Source organism: Garra rufa, chromosome 1 (genome assembly GCF_049309525.1).
Source record: "Garra rufa chromosome 1, GarRuf1.0, whole genome shotgun sequence".
NCBI lineage: Eukaryota > Metazoa > Chordata > Actinopteri > Cypriniformes > Cyprinidae > Garra > Garra rufa.
In genome coordinates, this window is record NC_133361.1 from 26,363,898 (window position 1) to 26,389,218 (window position 25,321).

At 37.5% G+C, this 25,321-nt stretch overlaps 1 protein-coding gene across 1 annotated transcript in view; it reads left to right on the forward strand.

Annotated features, from left to right (window-relative positions):
- pbx4 (pre-B-cell leukemia transcription factor 4) overlaps positions 1–25,321 on the forward strand; it is a 54,951-nt gene that overhangs the window by 24,991 nt on the left and 4,639 nt on the right. The window contains exons 3-8 of the mRNA XM_073838008.1: positions 8,587–8,831; positions 10,402–10,592; positions 10,737–10,872; positions 17,664–17,820; positions 20,245–20,357; positions 24,832–24,918. Of these exons, the coding sequence (XP_073694109.1) occupies positions 8,587–8,831; positions 10,402–10,592; positions 10,737–10,872; positions 17,664–17,820; positions 20,245–20,357; positions 24,832–24,918 (929 nt within the window). The remainder of the gene's footprint in view (positions 1–8,586; positions 8,832–10,401; positions 10,593–10,736; positions 10,873–17,663; positions 17,821–20,244; positions 20,358–24,831; positions 24,919–25,321) is intronic.

Sequence of the window (25,321 nt, forward strand, 5' to 3'; positions counted from 1 at the left end):
GTCTTTAGGAGCTCCTTAAGAGGCGGTGCTAATTAGCACAGGAGGCAGCTGCGTTGATGAGCCGGGGAGCGGGCGAGAGGGGGGCGTGTCGGGAGGACGTATCGCCACGGCAACAGCCTTCCTCCTCTTCTTCCTCCTCGCAGAGTGAAGTCATCCGCGGAGGCTTCCTTTGTCCTCGGCGCTCGGTTTCACCTGACCGCACGGAGCCGGCGGAGGTGGGACGGTGTGTGTTCTCACCTGCGTGATCTTGTTTGACCGGTCCCTGCGTGCCGAGCTAGGCCTGTTGTGCTGCCGCTTGGGTCTATGAAATGCTAGTCGAGTTAATTAAGAGCTGATAAATGACAAGTTGGAGCAGACAGCTTGTTTGCCTAAGGTAGGAGCGCTATTCACACCCTAATCGTATCCTCCTCTGTTGACGCTGACCAATGGCCGCTCCTCAAAGGGTGTGGACGGGCCCGTGTGTGCGCATGTCAGCGGCCCAGCCACCAGGTGCGTGCCACTGGGTGCCGGTAAATAGGCCCCACAGACGCTGCTTAACCTGAGCTGCTTACAACAGGAACTTACCGGTGGATTTTGTGGCTTTATACCACCTTGGCACTCGCTCAAGAGGCACTCCTCTCCTAGTTTCTCCTGAGAAACGAGAAGCAAATCGCGCCACATGTAGCGGTTGACGCATACTCTGCAGTGTCGTCAGTGCTTTCTTTTGGTTTCTGGGTTTGTCCGTTTCTTTGGGCATGTGTTGTCATTCCCTGCCTAAGTTGCTTAAGTGGTTTTGGCAATTGCCTTTACCCTTTAACCCTTGTAGCTTTACCTGAACTGTGTACTGGCTGCTGGTAAGCCTGTTGTTTAGCTTGTTTATTTAGCACTGATTCTGTCTGAAGTTAGTGCTCATTTGTGACTCTGGACCACATTACCAGTCATAAGGCTGAATAAATAAGCTTTCAATTGATGTATGGTTTGTTAGGATAGGACAATATTTGGCTGAGATACAACTATTTGAAAATCTGGAATCTGAGGGTGCAAAAAATCTGAATTTTGAGAGAATCTCTTTTAAAATTTTCCAAATGAAGTCTGTAGCAATGCACATTACTAATCAAAAATTAAGTTTTGAGATATTTACAGTAGGAAACCTACAGAATATGTTCATGGAACATGATCTTTACTTAATATCCTAAATATTTTTTGGAATAAAAGGCATAAAATTGATCATTTTGACCCATGCTATTGCTACAAATATACCCATGCTACTTAAGACTGGTTTTGTGGTCCAGGGTCACATTTTAGGTTGTGTATTTAGCTTTGGCTGCAGGTCTTCTTAAGAGTTTGCGGTGAGGTGTGTTTGGATCTGCAGTTGGACTGTGACTTACATTTTAATGTGCGTTTAAAGCTCTGAGATTTCTCTGAGAGTGCACAACAGGAGCGGCTGGTGTTAGTTAAATATACATGTGTTGTAATTTTAAGTGGAAGTATTTCTGTGAAACATCCAGAAATATGCTTTGTTCAAGCTTAAGAACTTAAATTAGCAGAGTGTTTAATGAAATCAAGATATGTGACCCTGGACCACAAAAGCAGTCTTAAGTTGCTGGGGTATGTTTGTAGCAATAGCCAAAAATACATTGCATGGGTCAAAATTATTGATTTTTCTTTTATGCCAAAAATCATTAGGAAATTAAGTAATGATCATGTTCCATGAAGATTTTTTTGTAAAATTCCTACTGTAAATGTATCAAAATGTAATTTTTGATTTGTAATATGCATTAAGAACCTAATTTGGACAACTTTAAAGGTGATTTTCTCAGGATTTTGATTTTTTTGCACCCTCAGATTCCAGATTTTCAAATAGATGTATCTCGGCCAAATATTGTCCTATCCTAATAAACCATACATCAATAGAAAGCTTATTTACTGAGCATTCATATTATATATACATCTCAGTTTTGTAAAATTTAACCTTATGACTGGTTTTGTGGTTCAGGGTCACATATGAGGGTGCATTATGATTTTATCGAATGTCTTCAGCTAACCAACCAATACCACAAAACCTCACAGAAGTCATTGTCTATACTTACTGTGTCTGTGTCACTTCCTGGAGGATGATGTCATGATGGTTTTTATCAGTGCAAGTGATATTACAAAAGTTAACAGGATGGAAAGTGATATTGAGCATGCAAGAACAAAATATGCGGTTTAAGGTCAGTTATAATTTTGAAATAAGTCTCAAATTTTAACCAAGGCTGTGTTTATTTATTAAAATGATGAAAAATTACAATTTGAATTCACTGTTTTCTACTTTGTTTTAAAATGTAATTTATTCCTGTGTTGCAAAGCTGAATTTTCAGCATCATTACTCCAGTCTTTAGTGTCACATTTGCTGCTCAAGACATTTTCAGTAAATGGAAAGTTAGAAAAACATTATTTAAAACAGTAGTATGTTGTTGCATCATGAATGACTTTACTGTCACTTTTGAACATTTTAATGCAGCAATCTTTGCTAAACAAGTGTTAAAGGATTAATCACTTCCAGAATAAAAATGTCCTGATAATTTACTCACCCGTATGTCATCTATGTCTTTCTTTTTTCAGTTGAAAAGAAATTAAGGTTTTTGAGGAAAGCATTCCAGTATTTTTCTCCATATAGTGAAATTAAATGGGGATAAATGGGTTGAAGATCTAAATTGCAGTTTCGCTGCAACTTCAACAGTCTCAACACGATCCTGGCTGAGGAATTAAGGGTCTTGTTTTGAAACGTTCAGTCATTTAAAAAAAAAAAATTATAATTTTGAACTACAAATGCTCATCTTGCACTAGCTTGACTTTATGCATTACATAGTCATGTTGGAAAAGTCATGCGTGACATAAGTAGAAAGAAATTTCAGGATTTTTCTCCATATAGTGGACTTTTATGGTGCCCCTGAGTTTGAACTTCCAAAATGCAGTTTAAGTGCAGCTTCAAAGGGCTCTAAATGATCCCAGCCAAAGAAGAAAGGTCTTATCTAGTGAAACAATCAGTTATTTTCTAAAAATAAATAAATAAATTACAATTTATGTACTTTTTAACTTTAAATGCTTATCTTGTCTAGCTCTGCGTGAACTGTGTATTCGGGTTCATGACAGTTAGGGTCAAAAAACTACCACTACCACTTCAAAATCATTCTACATTGCTGTTTAACCTTTTTTTTTTTTTTTTTTTTTTTTTTTTTTGCAAAGGGCGTTTGACTTTCTTTGCTCGTTCACTGGGTCGGGGCTTCAACAGCGATGTAGGGCGATTTTGAAGTTGGAGGAGAAAACGAGATGGGAGTTTTTCGACATACCCTAACTGTCATGAGCCGGAATACATAGTTCATGCAGAGCTAGACAAGATGAGCGTTTGAGGTTAAAAAGCATATAAACTGTTTTGTTTTTTAGACAATCATTTCGTTTGGTAAGACCCTTTTTCCTCAGCTGGGATCATTTAGAGCCCTTTGAAGCTGCATTTTGGAGGTTCAAACTCAAGGGCACCACAGAAGTACACTATTTGAAAAAAAAAAATGTTTTCCTCAAAAAACAATTTCTTTACGACTGAAGAAAGAAAGACATGAACATCTTGAATGACATAAGGGTGAGTAAATGATCAGGTATGACGTGAACTAATCCTTAGTTAGGAGTAAGAATAAAATGTAGAAACACAGGAATATCTAGCATGTACACCGTAGATTAAGGGCGCGTGTGATGGGGACATGAAAATGCACTGCGTAAAGTAGCAATGACCCTCGTATTTCACTTGGACTGTAATGGCACTGCAGTCGTTTGTGTTTTGAAGATAAATTCGCCTTATTTACATCCCACTTAGCTCTCAGGTTAGCATGTTTGTTTGCGTCCATGTGGGCGTGCTTTTCAGCGCGCGCAGATCCCTCCCCCGTCGCGTTCGCCTTCCTCCTTTTGATTTATTGGCTGTTACGGTCAGAGCGTTGTCATTTCCTAAGTGTCGCCCCACACTCGTTTGCAGCCCACCACGATCATCTTCAACGCTTCCTTTCGCCGTCTCTCGCTCGCTCTCTCTCTCCCTGCCCCCTCTATTTTTCCATCTTCCTCTTCGCTGTTTTATCTCCTCCTGTGACTCCCTTTTGCTGCTTTCCCCCTCTTTTTCTCTCCTTACCTTCTCTTCCCCCCTTCTGCTCCCTCACGCTCTCCCAGTGAAAGGCTGAGAATACCCAAGGGAGCTGATGCAATTAAAATGCTAATCCTGTCTGTCTACAGAGAGAGGTAGAGGGGGGGCTGACAGCATGAGGGATTGCGGCTCACATGGAGAACTCGACTGAAATGGAGAACAGAGGATGGGGGGAGGTGGCTGGGGGCACACAGAGAAAAGGAGGCGGGGTATGACGGGAGAGCGGCCCAAGCCAAAGGAGGAGGGAGGGAGGGTGAACGAACCAGAGGAAAAGACAGACGAGGCCCAAGCCAAGGCGGCCAACGCTGCCGTGATGGACTGTTTCTCCAGTAATGCACAGAAAATGGCAGCTTTAATGTACTGCTTCCAGCAGCGAACACAACACCTTTGTTTGCGCTTAACACATCACCTGCGTACCGTACCTGCGCCTGATTATGCATGCAGGCGAACCCAGCCGGGCGCTCTGAATATTTCATACCTCTGGACGGCTGCTGGCTATTTCTGCTTTTCACCAGTCCTTCACAAACGAGGGGATTCCTCGTTGCGAGGAGGGGCGTGCGTTCGCGTCGATCATTCATAAATTTAATGGAAGGATATTAGTGCAACTTGGACAGATGCGGCGCATTAAAATGTACATTATCTCATTAGCATGGCGGTGTGTTTGTATTAATGAAGTGTGCTAATTGAAAGATTTAACAGGCTGGCTTTATTAATCTTCTTAAAGACATACAAACATTAAGACGCAGCGGCTTTGATGCGGTCGGGATTCAGAAGCGTTTATAAAACGTATCCAGCCGTAGCAGAGTCGCCACTTTATTCATAGCTGCGTTATTAGGGCTTTCAGCTCATAAATTGAAATATAAAGGGGTGTTAGAAATTTAACGGGGTCCGTATCATCAAGTGTTGTGGGTTATTTGTGTAATTATCAGTAATAGCGGCTTAATTGAGATAATTAGGCAAAAGAAAAGACTGTGTGCTTGAGGGATTGGGTTGGAGGCAGAGCTCTTAATGGATATTGTGGGTGATACCCTTTGGGGAGGTGGTAAATTTCACTCCTATTGATTGTCGGGCTGTGGTCGTAAAAACATCGACCCTCCCCTCACCCGTCAGACTGCACACATACAGGGGAGTCTGGGTCACAATACAGGACAACAGAGGTGCGTTTTGAGGTTAGGCCTCTACACCAGCGCATGTTGCAAGCATACGTTCTTTTGTTACTGTCACACTGATAAAGCTTAGTGCTTCTGGAGGGTGATGGCAGATTAAATGTACAATTAAATCAGGTGTGACATTCAGGTAGCTAGCTGTAAACATGTCAACAGTCCTAACTAGCTTTCTCAGCAATTGTTTTTGAACTGTTGCTCTGCCTTAGCTGATATGAAAGGGGGAACTGAGAGGCAGAGCACTATAGCACCCCTTGTGGTAATGCTGAGAATGCTTTACAGTAATTTAAATAATTATTCAAATAATTGAACACTAGAAAGAATGACTCTTCCAAGTTTTTAATAGAAATAAAACATTTTGTAAAAAGATTTGTATGCACAGATTTTCCTATACTGTTTGACTTGATTTTTCTTTTGTTTTATAATAAATTAAATAATTGAAATAATTTGCCACCAGAATGAATAACACATTTATTTTTCTCTCATTTGTTTTAAACTAAAAATAATTATTACAAATTTACCACTAGAATAAGTAACATTTAAAAGTTTTTTTAAATATTTAAAAATCTGCTTTGAAAACAGATTTGTTTTTCTCTCATTTGTTTTAAAATAAAAATAAATATTGAAATAAGTTGCCACTAGAATGAACAACACAGTTCAAAGTTTTTAATAGGAATCAAAAATATTCAAACGACAAAACTGCTTTAAAAACAGATTTGTTTTTTTTCTCTCATTTGTTTTATAATAAGATATGTATGGAGATAATTTACCACCTGAATAAATAACAGTTCACAGTGTTTAATAGGAATTAAAAATATATTTTTAAAATCTGTTTTGAAAGCAGATTTGTTTTTCTCTCATTTGTTTTATAATAAGATATTTATGGAGATAATTTACCACCTGAGTAAATAACAGTTCACAGTGTTTAATAAGAATTAAAAATATTAAAACAAAAAAGAAAGTCTGCTTTGAAAGCAGATTTTTTTTCTCTCATTTGTTTTATAATAAAATAATTATTGAGATAATTTACTACCAGAATAAATAAAACCGTTCACAGTGTTTAATAGAAATTTAAAATATTTGCTAAAACATCTGCTTTTTTTGAAAGCTGATTTTTTTTCTTCTTTGTTTTAGTTTAAAAATAATTATTGAAATAATTTTCCATCAGATTGAAAAACAGTTTAATTTTTTAATAGGAATTGAAAATTATAAAAAGAAAAAAAAACATTCTTTCATTTCATTTTCTCGCATTTGTTTTATTTACTCCAGATTTGTTTTTTAATTTGTTTTATAATAAAATAATTATAATTATAATTTTATAATAAAATAAATAATTTACAGCCAGAATGAAATGTAAAAAAGTCTATATTTAGTTTTATATTAACAATAATAGTAATAATTTAAATGATCATTGTAATTTACCACCAATCAGTTTAGAATAAAAATTCTCATGTTTATCTCTTAATAACAATAAATCAATAAAATAATTTACCACTAGATTAAAATTTTAAAAAGCTTATTTGTTTTTCTTTTCCAATAATAATACTTATTATTGTTATTAAAATAATTATTGCTAGTTACTTTTTTAAATGTAGAAGAAATATTTATAAACTGATCTGTTTTTCTCTTTTATTTTATTAAAATAAATATTTATTATAATTTTTTGGCATTTACTACCCGAAAGAACAACACGAGTTTAGAAATTGGTAATAAAAAAAGGGGAAAATGAAAATTACATTTATTAAGACATATATTTTCACATTTCAGATGTAATTATTATTCTCTTTTGTTTTAAAACCTAACCACTGACTTATGCAACAGTGTTATTCACCATTGTCCCTGTGAAATGAATAAATAGTTTGACTTCACAGCACATATAAAACAACAGTCTGCTCACATGGCGCTACTCCCAAAAATAATCGCATAGCCGAAATCACTTTGAATCAAACTTAATGTACTTGAGGAAAAAGTGTTCTTCCTTTTGGTTTGACTTTGGGGAGTTTTGCTGGCTGAAAAAGAGGGAGGGATGGTTAATCGGGGTCATTAGTTCAGGCGGCTGGGTCTGCTGCATTCCTGAGCTCAGAGAGGGGGAGAAACGAAAGATGGAATGTGACTCAGAGAGAAAGAAAGAGGGAGGACCTGAGTGGAGGGACCCTGAAGGGGCAAGAGAGAACAAGAAAAAAAAGAACCGCTTGCCAAGGGAAAGAGAAAAAGTTTTCAAAAAGAACGAGGGGGGAAAACAGAGAGAGAGAGGGAGAGCTGGAAACTAATTCTCTGCTGTTATTGGGGGAGGGTATGAGCTGAAGTCATTAAATGTGTTATCAGTTAAAGGGAGGATGGGAAATACAGCTTTGATTTCAGCGGGGATGGTACAGACAGAACATCCACAGATGTAATGCTGATTGCTTCCAACAAATGGCCTTTTACTTGCACTGTTTGTGTTTGAAAGTTTCTCTTTCAATTCAAAACAAACTCAATGCACTATTGGAGTCTCCAATCGTGCTTGCACAGATCTGACTTTCATTTAACCTTTCAGGGAGAGCATTGAATATCTTTACATGCTCTTTTTGTTATTTTTATTACATTTAAATGATCTTTTTCTACTTGTACTCAAAAAAGCAACACCTTTTTACCACTAGGGGTTCTTGAAACTAGTCTAGAGGAAAGACAAAGACCCTCGGTGTCATGTATTTCTGTATTATCTATCTCACACTTTGCCCTCAGCCACTTGCCGGCCCTGCGTGTGCATATGTATTGAAGAGTAGACGAGGTGCTCGAATAGGTGTGAGAGATGGCCTCGTAGCAGGAAGTTGACAGAGGTCTTGCTTTAATTCAGTGTTGGAGAGGTGTGTACTTATGGCTGCTTGTGCTTATAGTGACAGCACATGCTCTCCTATTATTGGACCCCTGCCTCGTGCTCCGGCCTGCCACCGAGGTACCATGCTGCCCTCTGCTGCTTCAGCCAGAAATTGCACACTTAATTTAGTAGCGTCTATGGATGGGGTTCTCGACTTTGGCCCTCAAGATCTCCTTTCTATAGAGTTTAGCTCTAACCCTAATCAAACACACCTGAACAAGCTAATCGAGGTATTCTGGACAGGTGAGTTTGATCAAGGTTGGAGCTAAACTCTGGAGGAAAGTGGATATCGAGGGCCAGAGTTGAGAACCCCTGGACTATTGCATGGGGAAAGAAGTGGCTTTAATTCTACATGGTGTTATGTGACTGGTTTCTGAAAGCTCTCCAACTGATTCACTTATTTTTGTTGTCTTCTGCAGTGCTGAGCATCAGAGGTGTACAGGAGGAGGACCCTCCAGATCCCCAGATCATGCGTTTGGATAACATGCTGCTGGCTGAGGGAGTCTCTGGACCTGAGAAGGGTGGTGGATCGGCAGCAGCGGCCGCAGCTGCAGCGGCTGCTGGAGGATCACCCAACGACGGCAGCATCGAGCACTCCGACTACAGAGCCAAACTCGCACAGATCCGTCAGATCTACCACTCTGAACTAGAGAAATACGAACAGGTGAGAATTAGACACCCGCCTGGTCTTTAAGTCATTTTAGCCGATTTTTCTGGGTTTGTGTATGTAAGCCCTCCAAAAACCTTACCTAAGAGGCATAAAATCACTTGTGAAGTGACCTCCTGAACTTGATCTGAGTAGCCCTTAGCTATCTTCAAGAAATGGCTATAAATGCATTTCTTCCATCTACATTTGACCCTCTAACACTAGCACTCGCTATTCTGTTTCTATTTTGTCTACTATAGTACTATCTACTATTTGTTATAAAACTGGACCCTCTAACACTAGCATTCTCAATTCTTTTCTATTCTATCTGCTTTCTTTTTATTTATTATAAAAATTGACCCTCTAACACTAGTGTTCTCTAGTCGTTTTCTGCTCTGAAATAGATTTGTTTTTTTCTCTTATTTGTTTTATGATAAAAATAATTATTGAAATTATTTACCACAAGAATGAATTTCACAGTTTAAAAGGAATTAAACATAAAAAAACAACTTTGAAGAAATAATTAAAGAAATAATAATTTGCCACCAGAATGAGCTTTTAAAAAGCAGATTTCTGTCTTTTGTTTTATAACAATAATAGTAATAATTTAAATCACTGTAATTTACCACCGGCATGAATGACAAAAAAATGAAATTCTCTCATGTTTATCTCTTGATAACTATAAATAATACTTAAAATAATTTACCACCAGAATTAATAAAAAACACATTTGTTTTTCTTTTATAATAATACTTATTATTATTATTATTATTATTAAAATAATTATTGATAATTACTTTTTAATGAAAAGTAAATATTTCTAAACAGATTTGTTTCTCTCTCATTATTATATTAATTTATTAAAAAAATGGCTCTCTAACAGTAGCTTTCTCTATTCTATTTCTATTTTACCTACTTATATTATTTTTATTTATTAGGAAGAAAGGACCATACACTAGCATTCTCTATTGCTTTTCTATTCTTTCCACTTGTTTTCTTTTTATTTAAAAAAGTGACCCTTATTTATTTAAAAAATGGCTCTCTAAGTCACTTTGGATAAAAGCGCCTGCTAAACGACTAAATGTAAATGTAATTTAAAAAAATCGAATTAACTTATTTCATTCAAGTAATTATTATTTCTGTTTAATTGTGTACAAATTTACAGTTTAAAAGTTTGCAGTTAGTACTTTTAGTGTTCATATTTAAAAAAAATAAATGAATAAAAATTCAGCAAGGATGCATTAAATTATAAGTAACAGTAAAGACATTTTATAATGTTACAAAAGGAAAAATAAATTACAGTTCCACAAATATATTAAGCAGCACAACCGTAACTAATGATAATAATAAATGTTTCTTGTCATCACATTAGAAAATTTAGCCTTGCACCACAGGAATAAATTACATTTCAAAATACATAAAGGAAAAAAAGATATTTTAAATTGTACAAATATTTTACAATATGCTTGCTTTTACTGTATTTTTAATCAAATAAATGCAGCCTTGGGAAACATGAGACTTCTTTCAAAGTGTTTATTGCCAATGTATGTGTATGTATTTAATGATCCTCAAATCTGTTTGACAACAGGCTTGCAGTGAGTTCACCAATCACGTGATGAACCTGCTGAGGGAACAGTCCCGCACACGGCCTATCTCGCCCAAAGAGATCGAGCGCATGGTGGCCATTATCCACCGCAAGTTCAGCTCCATCCAGATGCAGCTCAAGCAGAGCACCTGCGAGGCCGTCATGATCCTTCGCTCTCGTTTCCTTGATGCCAGGTATGTGTTGTCTTGTTTGATCTGTAACTATTTAGGTTTTAGAAGTCAAATTTAAGAGTCTTATTCTATTTTGCTGCACTGTTCCAATAATTATTAACCTGTTGTCAGTAAATTTGACAATTTTTCGACTTACTTTGTCCTTAGACGCAAGAGACGCAACTTCAATAAGCAAGCCACAGAGGTGCTGAATGAGTACTTCTACTCTCACCTCTCCAACCCATACCCCAGTGAGGAAGCAAAGGAAGAGTTGGCCAAGAAATGTGGGATCACTGTCTCTCAGGTAAGGCCACGCATGGCCTGCAAACGTCCCATGTGTACTGCACGACCTGGAATCCAGTTTTCCAATAATGGAGTGTGAGAAAATCTCCTGAAAAATAAATCCTGCCTCATTTGTTTTAATGAATATATAGAATCATCTAAGCATAGTTTGTTGAGATATGTCTGATCATAAAAGTTGCATCATGTATAATGATACAACAAAAAAGGGGTCACAAACAGATACAGATCAGCCTCTGCTTAAGTGTTAGTTCCGTTCTCAAGTAGTTATTGATGGCAGTTATTGATATCGAAAGTTTTCGCAAAGATGAATGCTTTTTGCACGTATTGCAGGGTTGATCAAAAGCTGAAAAGGCTGTCATTTAGTCACCCTCATGTCGTTCCAAACCCATAAGAGTTTGGTTCATCTTTGAAACACAAATGAAAATATTAATGAAATTTGAGTGATTTCTGTTCTATTGAAAGCCCATTACATCAAAACTTTAATGCTTCAAAAAGTTCATAAAGACTAAAGTATTTCATAAGAATCGAACAGATTAATCCAGGTTTTCTGAAAAGACATGGTAACTAAAAGAGATGGCTCACCTAAAAATGAAAATACTGTCAGTCAGTTCTTCAGAACACAAATTAAGGTATTTTTGATAAAATCCGAAAGCTTTCTGACCCTGCATAGACGGCAACGTAACTGACACGTTCAAGGTCCAGAAAGGTAGTGAGGACATTGTTAAAGGTCCCATATTGTCAAAATCAAAATTTCCTGGCTTTTTTCATGATAACTGAGGTCTAGGGGCTATGTAACTACCATATGAGTTTCAAAACAGTCAATCCACAGTAAACTGCACACAGCCTGCTTAAAGTAGCTGTTCATTTTCACGAGCCACTGTGACTTCCGTATAGCCTAGAATCTAGACGCGCCCCTAGCGGCAGCAAATTACATTTGCTTCTAAGGTCAGTCTAGTTACTCTCAATTCACTTAAATTTCCGAAAAATCCAAGATGTACCGGGCCAATCACGAGTCGGTGGGCGGGCTTAACATGATGACGACTGACCTGCGACCATAAGTTCCGTCAGACATGAATTCCTGGTTCCGTGAATTAAGCGTGGAAAACGGAACAGTATTTATATAATTTTTTACTTTTGATACACAGCCACGTCCATGTGTCCTGAGCAGGAGCTCGTTACATCTGAACGCGCTGTGGTGTAGAATACGCAAACACCGGAAGCGATCTGTGGCGTGGATACGACACTCATTGTTTACACAGCACAAGAGATTGTGGATATAGCGGCTATTCAAAATGGTAATTACTTGCGCTTGTCCTGGTTGTTCAAACCCATTTAAAGCTGAAAAAGATTACATTTGCTTGCGCAAACTCATCCTGGACTTTTTTTTTACATATTTCGTATACTACATCAAAGCGCGTTCACATGTGACGAGTCGAATCATAGATATGCTAAACTCGTGCTCATGACAGATGGACGTGGGTTTGTATCAAAGGTAAAAAGAAAATTATATAAATACTGTTCATTTTCTTGCAAAAACCGATCGTTTCGTGTCTTAGGACATCAATGTATCGTCACGAGCCGCAGGGTGTAATTTGGATTTGTCTGTGCATGTTTTTGTTTACTTTTAAAGGTTTAGTGCCCATCTATGTCTATTATTTAGCTGACAGACTGCACAGTGCACTGATTTTTGTTAAAAATCTTCGTCGCTCTGACTACGTCACCTGACCGACTAAGTCTCTGATTGGTTGTAGCGCTATCCTATTGCGTGGAGAGGACTTTGAAATACAACCGTTTATCCCACCCCTCCGGTTGAACTGTCTATGGAGAGTGCCCAGACCCTACATTTATGTGGGTCTGGCTTGCCAGGCTAACTTCCGTACAGATGTGACGTCAGATCTACTCAGTCACCGCCTTCAGTCACCACCCCAGCACCAACCACCGTCCCACCCTCCTTTTGTCAAACCCAGACAATATCGTGTCCATAACATTGCTAAGCAACAACAACACGAAAACAAGAAGAGAAAACACTATTCAGTTGATAGATGTCGAAACTACATCATTGCACAGGCTTCAGAACAACGTGAATATAAGAGACCAGAGGCACGTCAACTTCAGCCTCTTTCACACAGCGATTCCGGTAAATACACGCATAATGTGTCCCATGATTTGTTCCAGAGTTGTTTGATTTGGTTCATTCACAGTTGTTTTCCGGAATCTGTGCGTGCTTTACACACAACCCATAAAGACATGTGACGTTTGGATGTGAGATGTAATGCGACGCGTACGATTCACTAAACCTAAAGTAACCTGAACAAACTGTGCTTCAGCGCTGATAGTGAGGAGCTGGCTCTGCCCGATCGCCGCTTCATTCCACTTTGCACGTATTTTTTCGTCGTGAAGAGTCGCATGATAACGTGCATCATCACTACAACACTGCCTTTATGGCTCTGGCTTTTGTTCACACAGCGCTCGTTCCCGTAATTTTCCAGAATCAGCGCGCATTGTGAAAGGGGCTTTACTAAAGCAACAGTTATGTAGCTTACTGCATTCGGTGTTTGAAAAAGAAAAAACATTAATGACCATTCTGAAATATCCTGTTGAGTATCAGCAGGCTAGGCTCTCTCTATTGCTCTGAGCTCGCTTACAGCATACATGACCGTAGTTAACTGTGGTTGGCCTGGCTGTGCGTCACTCAGAAAACAACAGGCCAATCAGAAGAGAGGCTCATGAATATTAATTAGATGGGCCAAAATCGACCTGTTTTTGACAGAGCTCCTATAAAAGGAGCTGTAAAAATATATTGAGATGGATTTTGGCACTTATACCGCAAATATATATTTTTAAGGACATCAACAACTAAAATAAACCTCCAAAAATGTGCACAATATGGAACCTTTAAAATAGTCCTTGTGACAAGGTTTAACCTTAATTTTATGAAGCTACGAGAATACCTTTTGTGCATAAGGAAAACACAAATTTAATGTAGGCTTTTATTCACACACAAACATGGATCATTGCACATACATAGAGCATATTAAATATGGTAAACAGAAGATCAAACATACCAGCGTACTTATTAATCATAATACATTCATTTGTGTTTTTGAAAGGTCTTTCAGGTTTTAAGTGACATGATTGAGTAAATAATGACAGTATTTTCAGTTTTTGGGTGAACTGTCACTTTAACTACAACTGCTAAGTTGAGTTGAGAACTTGTGCTGTGTTCACATCATGTCAGACTTCCCGTAATTACAAGTTTCCCACTTGTACAAAGCGCTCATGTTTGTTGAACTGCTAATTACAAGCTGGAAACATTTTATGACAGTTTTGTTTCCTCCCATGTAACTGTTGTTGAAGTCAAAACAGCTAAAATAGCAGCAGCTTCAAAAGTCACACTTAGCAACTTCTCATTTCTGTTTGATCTGTGTGCAGAAATTCTTTGACTAATAATAGAAGAAACAATGAGGAAAGTTTTAGCTACAATTTGTGATCAGAGAAGCTACCGCTTTAGATGTATAGGTGGCTACCTAAAAAATGAACAAATTTGTATTCTCACTCAACGATAAATAATTTATTTGATATCACACAAAAATGATTTCACAAGAAGGAAATCTTATTCAGCATTTCCTAATGGCAGATGAGCTACAGTTTCCACTGTATGTTTTTAATTCGGCTGTGATGAAAACAAGATGCAGGAAGCTCAGAGAAGGAACATTCTGATGGCATTGCAGAAATATTTATTTAAATTAATTTCTGTAAATAAATTATGGCAGTATACCACACTACCATTAAAAAGTTTGGGGTCAGTAAGATTTGTAAAACAAGTTTCTGCAAGGCTGCGTTTATTTAAATGGTACAATGAAGTATTATTGCCGTTTAAAATAAGTTTTTTCACTTTGAATACACTACTAGTCAAGTTTTAAAACAGTAAGATTTTTTTTTTTTTAAAGAATTCTCTTCTGCTTACCAAGCCTGCATTTATTTGATCCAAAATAGAGTAAAAGCAGTAATATTGATAGTTTTACTAAAATAACTGCTTTCTATTTCAATGTATTTTAAAATATAATTTATTCCTGTGAACAAAGCTCAGTTTTAATCATCATTACTCACTTACTTCAGTGTCACATGATCCTTCAGAAATCGTTCTAATGCTGCTTTGCTATTCAAGAAACATCTTTTATTATTATCAGTATCTAAAACAATTGAGTACATTTATTTGAGGATTCTTTGAATAGAAAGATCCAAAGATCAGCATTTATCTGAAATAAAAAGCTTTTGTAACAAAGCGCTATATAAATGCTTCATTCATTCATTATACACTATACCAGGGGTTCCCAACCTTTTTTACTCCGGGGCCCCCCTCCTTCTCCGGCCAATTTTGTAAGGCCCCCCTATGCCTGACATGTCCTCTTATACTGTACTTCCGCAGTAAAGAAAAAAGTATTTATTTTGAAACCTTTTTTTATTAACCAAAACATTTGTTTTGCCTTATTATTCTTCTACTGCATGTTATAAAAAAACTCAAACTTTAAATTAAAACTTAAAATATACCTTATAATCTTTAAAGAAAACCTCTGCTCAATTCTAACTTTTAAAAATATTTTACTTCAGACATTCTTTACATCTTAAGAGTACTTTTTCTTAAATAAGTGAACCTGCCGTACAACAGGGAGATACCAAAACAGGGGCGTAGTTGTTAGGGTGGACGGAGGGGATGTGTCCCCACCAATATTTTAATCCATTTAAAAAAAAAAAAATCGCGCTGTCAACATTAACCTAGACACGCAGAAAGGGATAAATCACGTTCTCTCCTTGAGTCCTCCCTCCCCCAAAACACATATGAACATTTTGATTGGCTGTGCCTTTCCCTGCTATCATGTGAGAGGCTATGGCTGCGTTCAGATACAAGCAGCGCCAAATGCAGTGGATTTTTTTTCCCGTGTGTTGGGTGACATACATGTGAGGATGGCGGCAGCAAAAAAAAAAAGCTAGACATAAGGAGCTTTTTTTTTCAAAGAAAAGTGTAAGTCACTTCACGTTCGCTAGTGAATCCATCAAAGTAACGACAACAGTTAACGTTAATGCTAGTGGGGTTTTTTACAGCTTTGACGCACATTCATTATAGCAGGGCAGGCTATAGTCTGTGAATACGGACTTAAAACTAACAGCAGATTAAACGGCTAAATGTAAAAGTATAAATATGATCCCTGTCAGTTCTCCTAATCTAATGACGACTATTTGTCAGAAATCAGTCTTGTGAAAGAAATTGATATGCTACATACTAATATTGCCATGGCTAGAATTTTGTTGACAGTTCGCCAATAGACAATCCACTTCGCACAAATAGTTTTTAAAATGCATTCACTGACTTGGCAAGCATTAATGATTTGATTCGAGATTTGCACACTAAGACTCTGAAAAAGTGAAATAAAATGATTGCTGTTTAAATGGCGTGTGTTTATCTTTATTAAACTATCTTTTTGTCAGTTATTAAACATTCCTTTAACATTACACTATTCCTTAATTTAACTTAATGAATTGCATTTCGATTGGATTAATATCAGTCGAAGCATTGCTAGCAGAGGCAGAGCCAGACGATGTAAACATTCGGGGCTTAGCCCAAACCTAGGGGGGTCCGGGGGCATGCTCCCCGTGTAGATTTTTTCCCAATTACGTCAGCTAAATGCACTATTTTTCAGGCTGTTTGAGATAATAGAATGCCTAAAAATCTATACACTATCTGGGAAAATGATGATAGTTAGGGTACTCAGTAAAAAAACAAAAACAAAACAAAAAATTCACCCAGTAGAGCCTACAAGAGGAAATGAAACAAAGTTGAAGTTATTTTAAACAAGTAATAAAAACTCAGTGAGTGTTTTAGCGCAATTTTCTCACGTCATGGGATCACAACACTAAGAGATAGTAAATGTTTTCCTGGATTTTTTTTTTTTTTTTTTTTTTTTGTGCGTTCCCGAGATTAGACCTTCCTTAACATAATGCCGAAAACCCGAAGTCTCTAGGTGGTCTGGTTGAGGAGTAGATAGAAGTGCAAGATTGGTGCGCACAGGCAGAACAGAAATCATGAGTTAACAATCGCAATTTTGTCCGGTGGAAAATTGCGCTAAAAACCTAAAAGATTCGGGGCTTTTGACAAAACATTCGGGGCTTAAGCCCAATTAGCCCCCCCCCCCCCCCCCCCCTCGACTGGTAGCGTATATTTTAATATGATCCTTCAGAAACCATTCTAATATTGTGTTTTATTACCAGTGTTTTTTACTATTTTTTTACTATTTTAAGCAGTAAACTATTTTACTGCTTAATATTTTTGTGCAAACAGTGATATTTTTTTCCCAGGACTCTTGATGAACAAAAGAACAGCATTTATTTGAAATATATATTTTTTTGTAACAACATAAATGTCTTTACTATGACTTTTGATTAATTTAATGCATACTTGCAGGACAGGAGTCGGGGTTGCCAGGTTTTCACAACAAAACCCACCCAATTGCTACTCAAAACTAGCTCAACCGTGTTTTGGAGGGGGTAAAATGAGCATTCCAGGGGCTAAATATTACGTTATTGAGGTTGCTTTAACCTGCAGACATGGAAAAACAACCTGCAGCAAGAGTGTTAAAGTAGCTCAAGACTTGGCAACACTGACAGAAGTATACAATCGTACAGACCCCAACTTTGGTGTAAACTGACTTTAACTAATTTGTAATGTACAGTAATGTTTTATTGGTTGTAGTTCACTGTGATGAAACATGTCTGATTCGAGTTGTTTCACCTCAGGTCTCGAATTGGTTTGGCAACAAGAGAATTCGGTACAAGAAGAACATTGGTAAGTTCCAGGAGGAAGCAAACCTGTACGCCGTTAAAACAGCCGTGGATGCTGCCAATGTGTCGGCACAGGCCAGCCAGGCAAACTCTCCAGCAACACCCAACTCAGGTAAAGTGCACAGCAGCCTTCCCATCATCTCTAGCAGATAGCGAAACTACACTGAGCACACCGCTTGCCACAATCACACGTCATGCTATTTTTATTCCATCTCACTTCTGTTTTTCTTCCCTTCTCAAGTCTGTTCTTGTCTGTCCATCATAAGATCTGTTTTTCCTGTCATAGAGAATGCTTGTTAGTTGGTATTTGCATCACATACTCGCTGGGTGAGATTTAGATGGCGCTGATCTGGGTTGTCCTGTAAAGCTGATCTGATTGTATCTAGGTAACCGCTGTTTTGTAAACATCTTCAGGATGAACTCCTTTTTCTATGGACCTGCGCGGTATGACGCCATGCATTACACAATCATAGAAATGCGTTTATGAATGGGTATTGTTAGGCACAACATGAAGGAGAATTTAGTTTACAGTTACATAAACATCATATCTTGTTGCATTAATATGACAGTGTCTAGATGGGAAGTTGATGTGTGATCACAGGTTTTAGGCTTAGTCAGGCAGAATTTACATGCTAGATTTATACATTTTTTTTGTTTTACAACCATCGTGTTACAAATGAAAACTACTTCATCTCATTTGATTTAAAGAAGGGTTTCCCAAACTGTAAGTTCATAAAAGCTAAAAATGATTTGCGTTTACAGTGGTGGCCAAAATTATTAGAACACTAGTATTTTCACCAGCTAAAAATGGTTGGTTATTTCTATCTTTTACTGTAGCGTGTCAGTAGAAAATATATTAGTTTACATTCATTTTGCCTTTAATTGTTAAGTGAGATTTTTGTTTGCACAAGGAGTCTGATAGCATCTAGTGCTCCACACAGAGATCTGATCTCATCATCATCCAGTCTGTCTGGAATCAAATGAACCAGCAGAACAAACCGAGACAGACTAAATCCGGAAGAACTGTGGCAATGTCTCCAAGATGCTTCAAGAGACTTACTTGCAAAGATACCTGAAATATTATGTGCAGGTGCACCTAGGGCAAAAGCTGCTTTGAACGCAAAAGATGGTCACACCAAATGTTGATTTAATTTAGTTAATAGATTTTCTTCATCAATTTCTATTTATGACATTATTTTTGAAAGCATCCTCATTTCACAGCATTTGTACACAAGTGCCTAAAGCTTTTAACAGTATTGCAGCTTAGGCAGGTTTCTTGAAGCATCTTGGAGACAGAGCCACATTTCTTTAGGATTTATTCTGTTTCAGTTTATTTAGTTTCTTCAAGTCGTTCCAGACAGACTGGATGATGTTGAGATCAGATTTCTGTGTTGTCAGACTCCTTGTGCAAACAAAAATCTCACTGGGTTATTACAGTTAATGACAAATGAATGTTTGGAAATGTAAACTGATATTTTCTACTGACACACTACAGCAAAAGATAGAAATAACTAACCTAAAATCATTGTAGCCGGTGAAAATACTAGTGTTCTAATACTTTTGGACAACACTGTATATTTTTAATAAAACAGTTAAGATTCAGGTAAATTAACTAATTATAATTATCCATACAAACACGATTACTGAAAATATTAAATAATTAATTTTCCTGCATGTCATGTGATCATTAACCGTGAACATGCAAATGTACTTAATCTCAAGGGATACTTATTAAGTAGTAAATTTTAATTTTGGCTGAGTTTGGGGAATCCCTGCTTTGAGTTTTTAAGTCAGAATTGGATTGTCTAAATGTAGATGTGACCAAATTGTTGTTCCATTACGTTTTGTGAGAATGTTTAAATCATACCGCCCACTTTCACCTTTGGCCATATGAACACTCACTTTCATTTCTGGTTTTGCATGATTGTTTTCCTCTAAGGCTATGGCTTTATCTGATAACTTTCCATTGATGACTAACATAGCCTTTTTTTTTTTTTTTTATAACTCCAGTTATTTATAACGTGTGGCTTTTTATTTGTTTAACATTTGACATTTTACTTTCATATTCACACTTGACACATCCACACACACACTTGGTTAGAGTAGTTGAACCTCTATTTGCTCAGGAAGCAGAATGAAGAAGGTAGGTGGTTTAACTTGGTATTGTCACTTTTAACAATACTCGGTCACAGCATATATTTTTAAACCCCACCTCCACATATCCTGTTGCACATCCTGCGGTCAGCCTACCAACAATGCATCACATCATCTAGAGGAAGTAGGATGTCGACTTGTATACCTTCATGCAAAGCAAGAGTCTGCATCAGCACATACTTGATTGCTGCTTCCCTTTGACTTCACCTGATTTGTTCAGTCGTCTCTAGTCAGTGGAAATAGTCGAGAGATAATCACAACCGTCTTTGATTTCGGAATGCAGCTCGTCCTGATTTTCACGCTCAGCATAGGGGTCAGACAGATTTTCACCACACACTTGTAGGCGGGTTGCATGCCTGACGGCCTGCGTGTATTACTCCAGGGTCGTCTGGGTCGTACACCCTCTCTCACGCAGGAGACGCCTACCTCGGGCTGCGTTCACTCAACGGGGATGGCGTCAGCGTCACTCCTGCTGTGCAGCAGCAACAGCAGCAGGTAGGCACTGAGGATGTCCCCTCAATGCCCTTCCTTTTCCATACCTGCTCACAGTGTAGTGCTCTCTTCCCCTTTTCCCAAAGCTACAGCCCCAATCCGTGACAGTTCGCCTTAGCCGCCTGAGTCCTGAGTGTAGAGCCCTATCCTGAAAATGGCATTGCTCCATTTCATTTCTTCATCAGTCATCCACAGTCATGTCCTCAGCCAATCCTTTGTCTCCTTCCTGTTAGATGAACTCTTTTCATCAAGGGCTCAACAATAAGGATGTACTACTGATGTTCCAGGGCCACCGAGAGTTTCGGGAAAGTGTTTTTATTTTAAAGGCAGGGTGGGTAATTTGGTTCAAAAACATTGCTGGTTGAAAGTCTTCACATCCTGATATGAAAATCTGAAATTTTCCACATTTAAGTGCTATGTTGGGTCCCTAGTGCATCTACCAACCAAGAAAATGTGAAAAAGGACAACCCAGTATCTGTTTTAGTAAGCAAGCATGTGAAAAAAAACGAGTGTGTCATAGGGCTGTGCGATATGGACAAAAGAAACCTATCACGATTTTCTTGAACAGTATTTCGATTTTAATCACAATTTTAACACGTTTTACAGTGTGAATCTAAAACATTTTTTTTAAAGGAAAACAATTAGATCTTTATCAAAGACCTGTAACATGTCTCTAAAACAGAAGGCGGAAAAAAAATCACCTAGCTGGTGAAAAAAAAGTTAGGAGCACCAAAAAAAATGTAGGCGCGCACAATTTCTTTTTAGTAATGCACTGATCTTGATTCTTCATGGCTGATTCTGACAGCAGATGTTTTACAAGCACATGATCAAAGTAGGCTACTCTTTCAATATTCAAAGTGCAAATAGAGACCGAATTTTTCAAGCATGATACAGAACTATAGACAACTGCACAATATATTTTTATAGCCCACATACTAATAACTGCCTAGATATTTTATGTAGCCTAATTTGCGCACATTGAGGAGTCGCTCTCTAAACGCGGGATATTAAAATTGCTTTTGAATGCGCGTCCGCGTTTTACTTTTGGTTTCGTTTTAACGATCTTGCGAGACTCTCAAAGGCGCTGAGCGTGCATTCTACAATACAAGAGATTATTATAACAAAACTATTTGAAATATGAGAGGACACAAACAGGATTTTGAAAAGCGTGTCTCCAGTGAAAAATACGCCCCTGTGTGAGTGGAACTCCCCCGCTGAGTTATCATCTGATGTGGATGAATGCCGCGTTGTACAGTATCGTATATGGACACGGAGGCGCCAGAATTGTATCTGACAGAGTGTACGCTATAGCATGAAATATATAATATTTCTTCAAAAGCGGTTTGTTGAGACCTTTTATTTTTCACAATCGAAAGAGAGAATGGCGAAGCTGTCACTGTATCAGCTCACAGCAGTCTGTGCAGTAGTTAGGCTAGCGAAAGTTTTGTAAAGAAATGAAACCAAGTCGGACCACAACAGTTTCTCGCACTCGCACGAATGGTCCCAAATATAATTTCAGGTCACGCAGATTAAATTTTGGGAGCATATGCGACCAAAACGTTCACAATTTTGAGCCCTGCCTAGTAAAGGTAGAACAAAATGTCTTTAGAACAGACCTATGGCAAAAAGTAAGTATGTGTGTGCGTATGTGCGTGCGTGTGTTTGAAAAAACAACAACCCAGACCACAGTGTCCCACATAAAAACAATTAGAACACTGGCAGAGTCTATCTGCTTTCTGCTAAGAAAACCAGCATGACCATTTCTGGTTTCAAGCATGAACTTTGGCATGTTCTTGCTCTCTGTTTAGGCGTGCTGTGTTGTGATCGGTTCAAATAGCATGCTGCGGGAAAAGTATCAGTCGAGTGCGTGCAAAAAATCGTGCTGTAAGGTGATTTAGAAATCGTGCATGTTCACATTGCGATTTCGATACGATTTCAATTAATCGCACAGCCCTAGTGTGTCAGAAAATAGCAATATTCCTGAAGAGGTACTTGAAGTGCTTGAAATATTGAAAGACGATGTACAGTGAGAAAAAAAATTATTTGATCCTCTACTGATTTTGTACATTTGCCCACTGACAAAGAAATGACTAGTCTGTAATTTTAATGGTAGGTTTGTTTAAACAGTGAGACAGAATAACAACAAAAAAAAATCAAAAAAGTCATTAAAATGCAAATCAATTTATAAGTGAAACAAGTATGTGATCCCCTATCAATCAGCAGGATTTCTGGCTCCTAGGTGTCTTTTATACTGGTAACAAGCTGAGATTAGGAGCACTCCCTTGAAGAGAGTGCTCCTAATCTCAGCTTGTTACCTGTATAAAAGACACCTGTCCACAGAAGCAATCAATCAGATTTCAAAACTCTCCATAATGGCCAAGACCAAAGAGCTGTCCAAGGATGTCAGTAGTAAGTACTGACAGTGTCATGTAAACATGGCTCAAGATGCAAAAAGAGGAACAGATGAACCAAATCAATTGAGTCACTTACGTTGGAACTGCTCCAATTGATTCAAACTTGTGACATCGATCTTTCATTTAAAGCGATTGACTAGCAAATACCAGATCAAATTAGACGAGCCATTCTTTTTCAAACTTCGACATTGCTAATGTTTTTAAAAAGCATGTGATGAGTGAGACGGAGCTTTTCCAAACTCTGAATCAGTTGAACCAATAATTCACTGTTTCGGATCACGACTCATTTCTTTTCAGATCGAGACTTCAAATCGTATGTCGCAAATCATTTGATTTGAATCATTCAATTCGCGAAATGATTCACAAACTCTCTCCGATCTAAGTATACACATACAAATCCCTTAAAGTGATTTTACTATAGTAAAAGTGTAGTGTTTTATTAGTATATTTTTAATTATCTATTTATCTTTTTTTAGAATTTGAAAGAAAAGACATTGTTTGACAAGTAAGATCTCTGTTTAAAGTCATTAAAAAAATTAAAAAGTAATGCTTAAATTCTTTAAGTCATGGAATTTAATTTTACAATGTCTGTACGAACCCTGTATTTAGAGTCCCAGCCTCAGAGGAGACGAGAGCAGTGGATTTGTTGATTTATTAACTGTATATTACGCTGCTGCCACACAGATCTAATATAAACATGCAAATTCTTTCCCAGCTTTTTTCCCTGTGTATTTTTAACTACCTTGTGTGTATTTGACAGTTTAAGCGCAATAAGACATGAAAGAGAACATGGTTTAGTACTTACATGCTGTGTGACAACCGCTTTCTGTGCACATGCTTCGAACGTGTGCACTCAGCAAACCTTATATCAGAAGTTTAAACTAATATGGTTTACAACGCATGATGTCAGTGCGATAGACATGATGATCCAAACCAAACTGATGTTTTTGGCAGAGTATCTGAGGTACGAGCTGTAAATTTTGCTATTTTGCAGAAGGCGGCGGGGAGCAGAAGCTCATTTGCATTTACAGAGACATGAATGAAAACAGTGTGTTTCTACTTCCACTCAAAATAGACATTTTCAAAATAATATATTAAATTATCTGTGGGTTATTTTGAGCTGAAACTTACATATTGTAAAACAGGCATAGTAGGTCTCTTTTAAAGGAGCTTAGGAAAAAAAACATAAATGGTGAAAAAAAAAATCTTTCTTGTGGTGGGGTGAGTGAAAACATCAGTACAGAGCTACTTGCTAAAACATCCTTATTGTTGAGCCCTTATATATTGTTGCCACATTTACACTGTCAGCCAGTTGTGTTGTTTTTATGCTTTATTTGTCTAACATCTGGAAAGGATCAAACCTTATTGTGTTGTAAAATAGTTTTTGCATGTGATTTTAAGAAAATGTTTGAAATGCGTTTCTAAATTAAATGCATCTGATACATGGTAATGTTGTTCACATCTAAACACTTAGTTTTCATTCTTCTCTATATCTATCTATCTATATAAATATAACATACAACTCTCAGTGTGAGCCACTAAAGAGCTTAGAAAGTGCTTTGCAAATCAGTTTGGACTAAAAGAGATAAATACTGTCATCAATTGCCGTTTCAAACTCCAAAGACTTTCGTTCATCTTCAAAACACAGATGAAGATTTTTTTTTTAATACTCTATCATTTTTGTCCATCCATTCAAAGTCTACACAACAAAACGTGATGCTTGAAATCCCTTAGGTCTTCTGAAGAGACACAATCTCTTTATATGACAAACTGATTCAGTTGAGGCTTTTATTCACACATGTCAATTATGACCCAATTTTCAGTTGGTAAAGGCACTGCATCCACTCTGAACTGACACATATATAAACACATTACACCCTTGTTGTAGATTAATTCATTTCATATAATTTTGTTTGTTACATGTGTTTTTGAGCATGAATATAGAATAGGATTAATGTAATGTTTTAGTAGTGTTGTTTATACTGTTACTGCTATGACTAATACATCAAGATTGTGGTTGCTGTTTGACCTTTGATACTGATGTGATGTTATGTTTGCCACAGGTGGATATCCTGCACCGTGCTACACACCTGACGGCAGGCTATGAAGATCTGTCAGGAAGTCCTCTTTACACCCCACACCGTCTAGATGTGAGTACAGCACTGACACGCACACACACACACACACACACACACACACAGACACACATTCTTAAACAGCAAACTGCTTGTAAACAAAACAAAAAATAATTAACCATTTGCTATTTGTGTAAAAGTAAGAAACTGAAATAATTTTCAGTTAAATCTCATAAAAGAGCATTTATCTGATCAGGTCATCTGTGTTGGTCTTCATGTTGATGTACATGTACAGACATTTTGAGAGTCTGATGTCTGCAATTTGTGGCTTGCATGTTTCCTGTTTCAACATGTTTCATGTTCTGGTGTGAATACTGTTTAAGATGCGTATCAGTCAGCTGCAGCTATATACTGTACATTGGACACACTAAATGAACAAATTCTGAACATGAAGAATTAAATCAGTTTTTACAGAAAT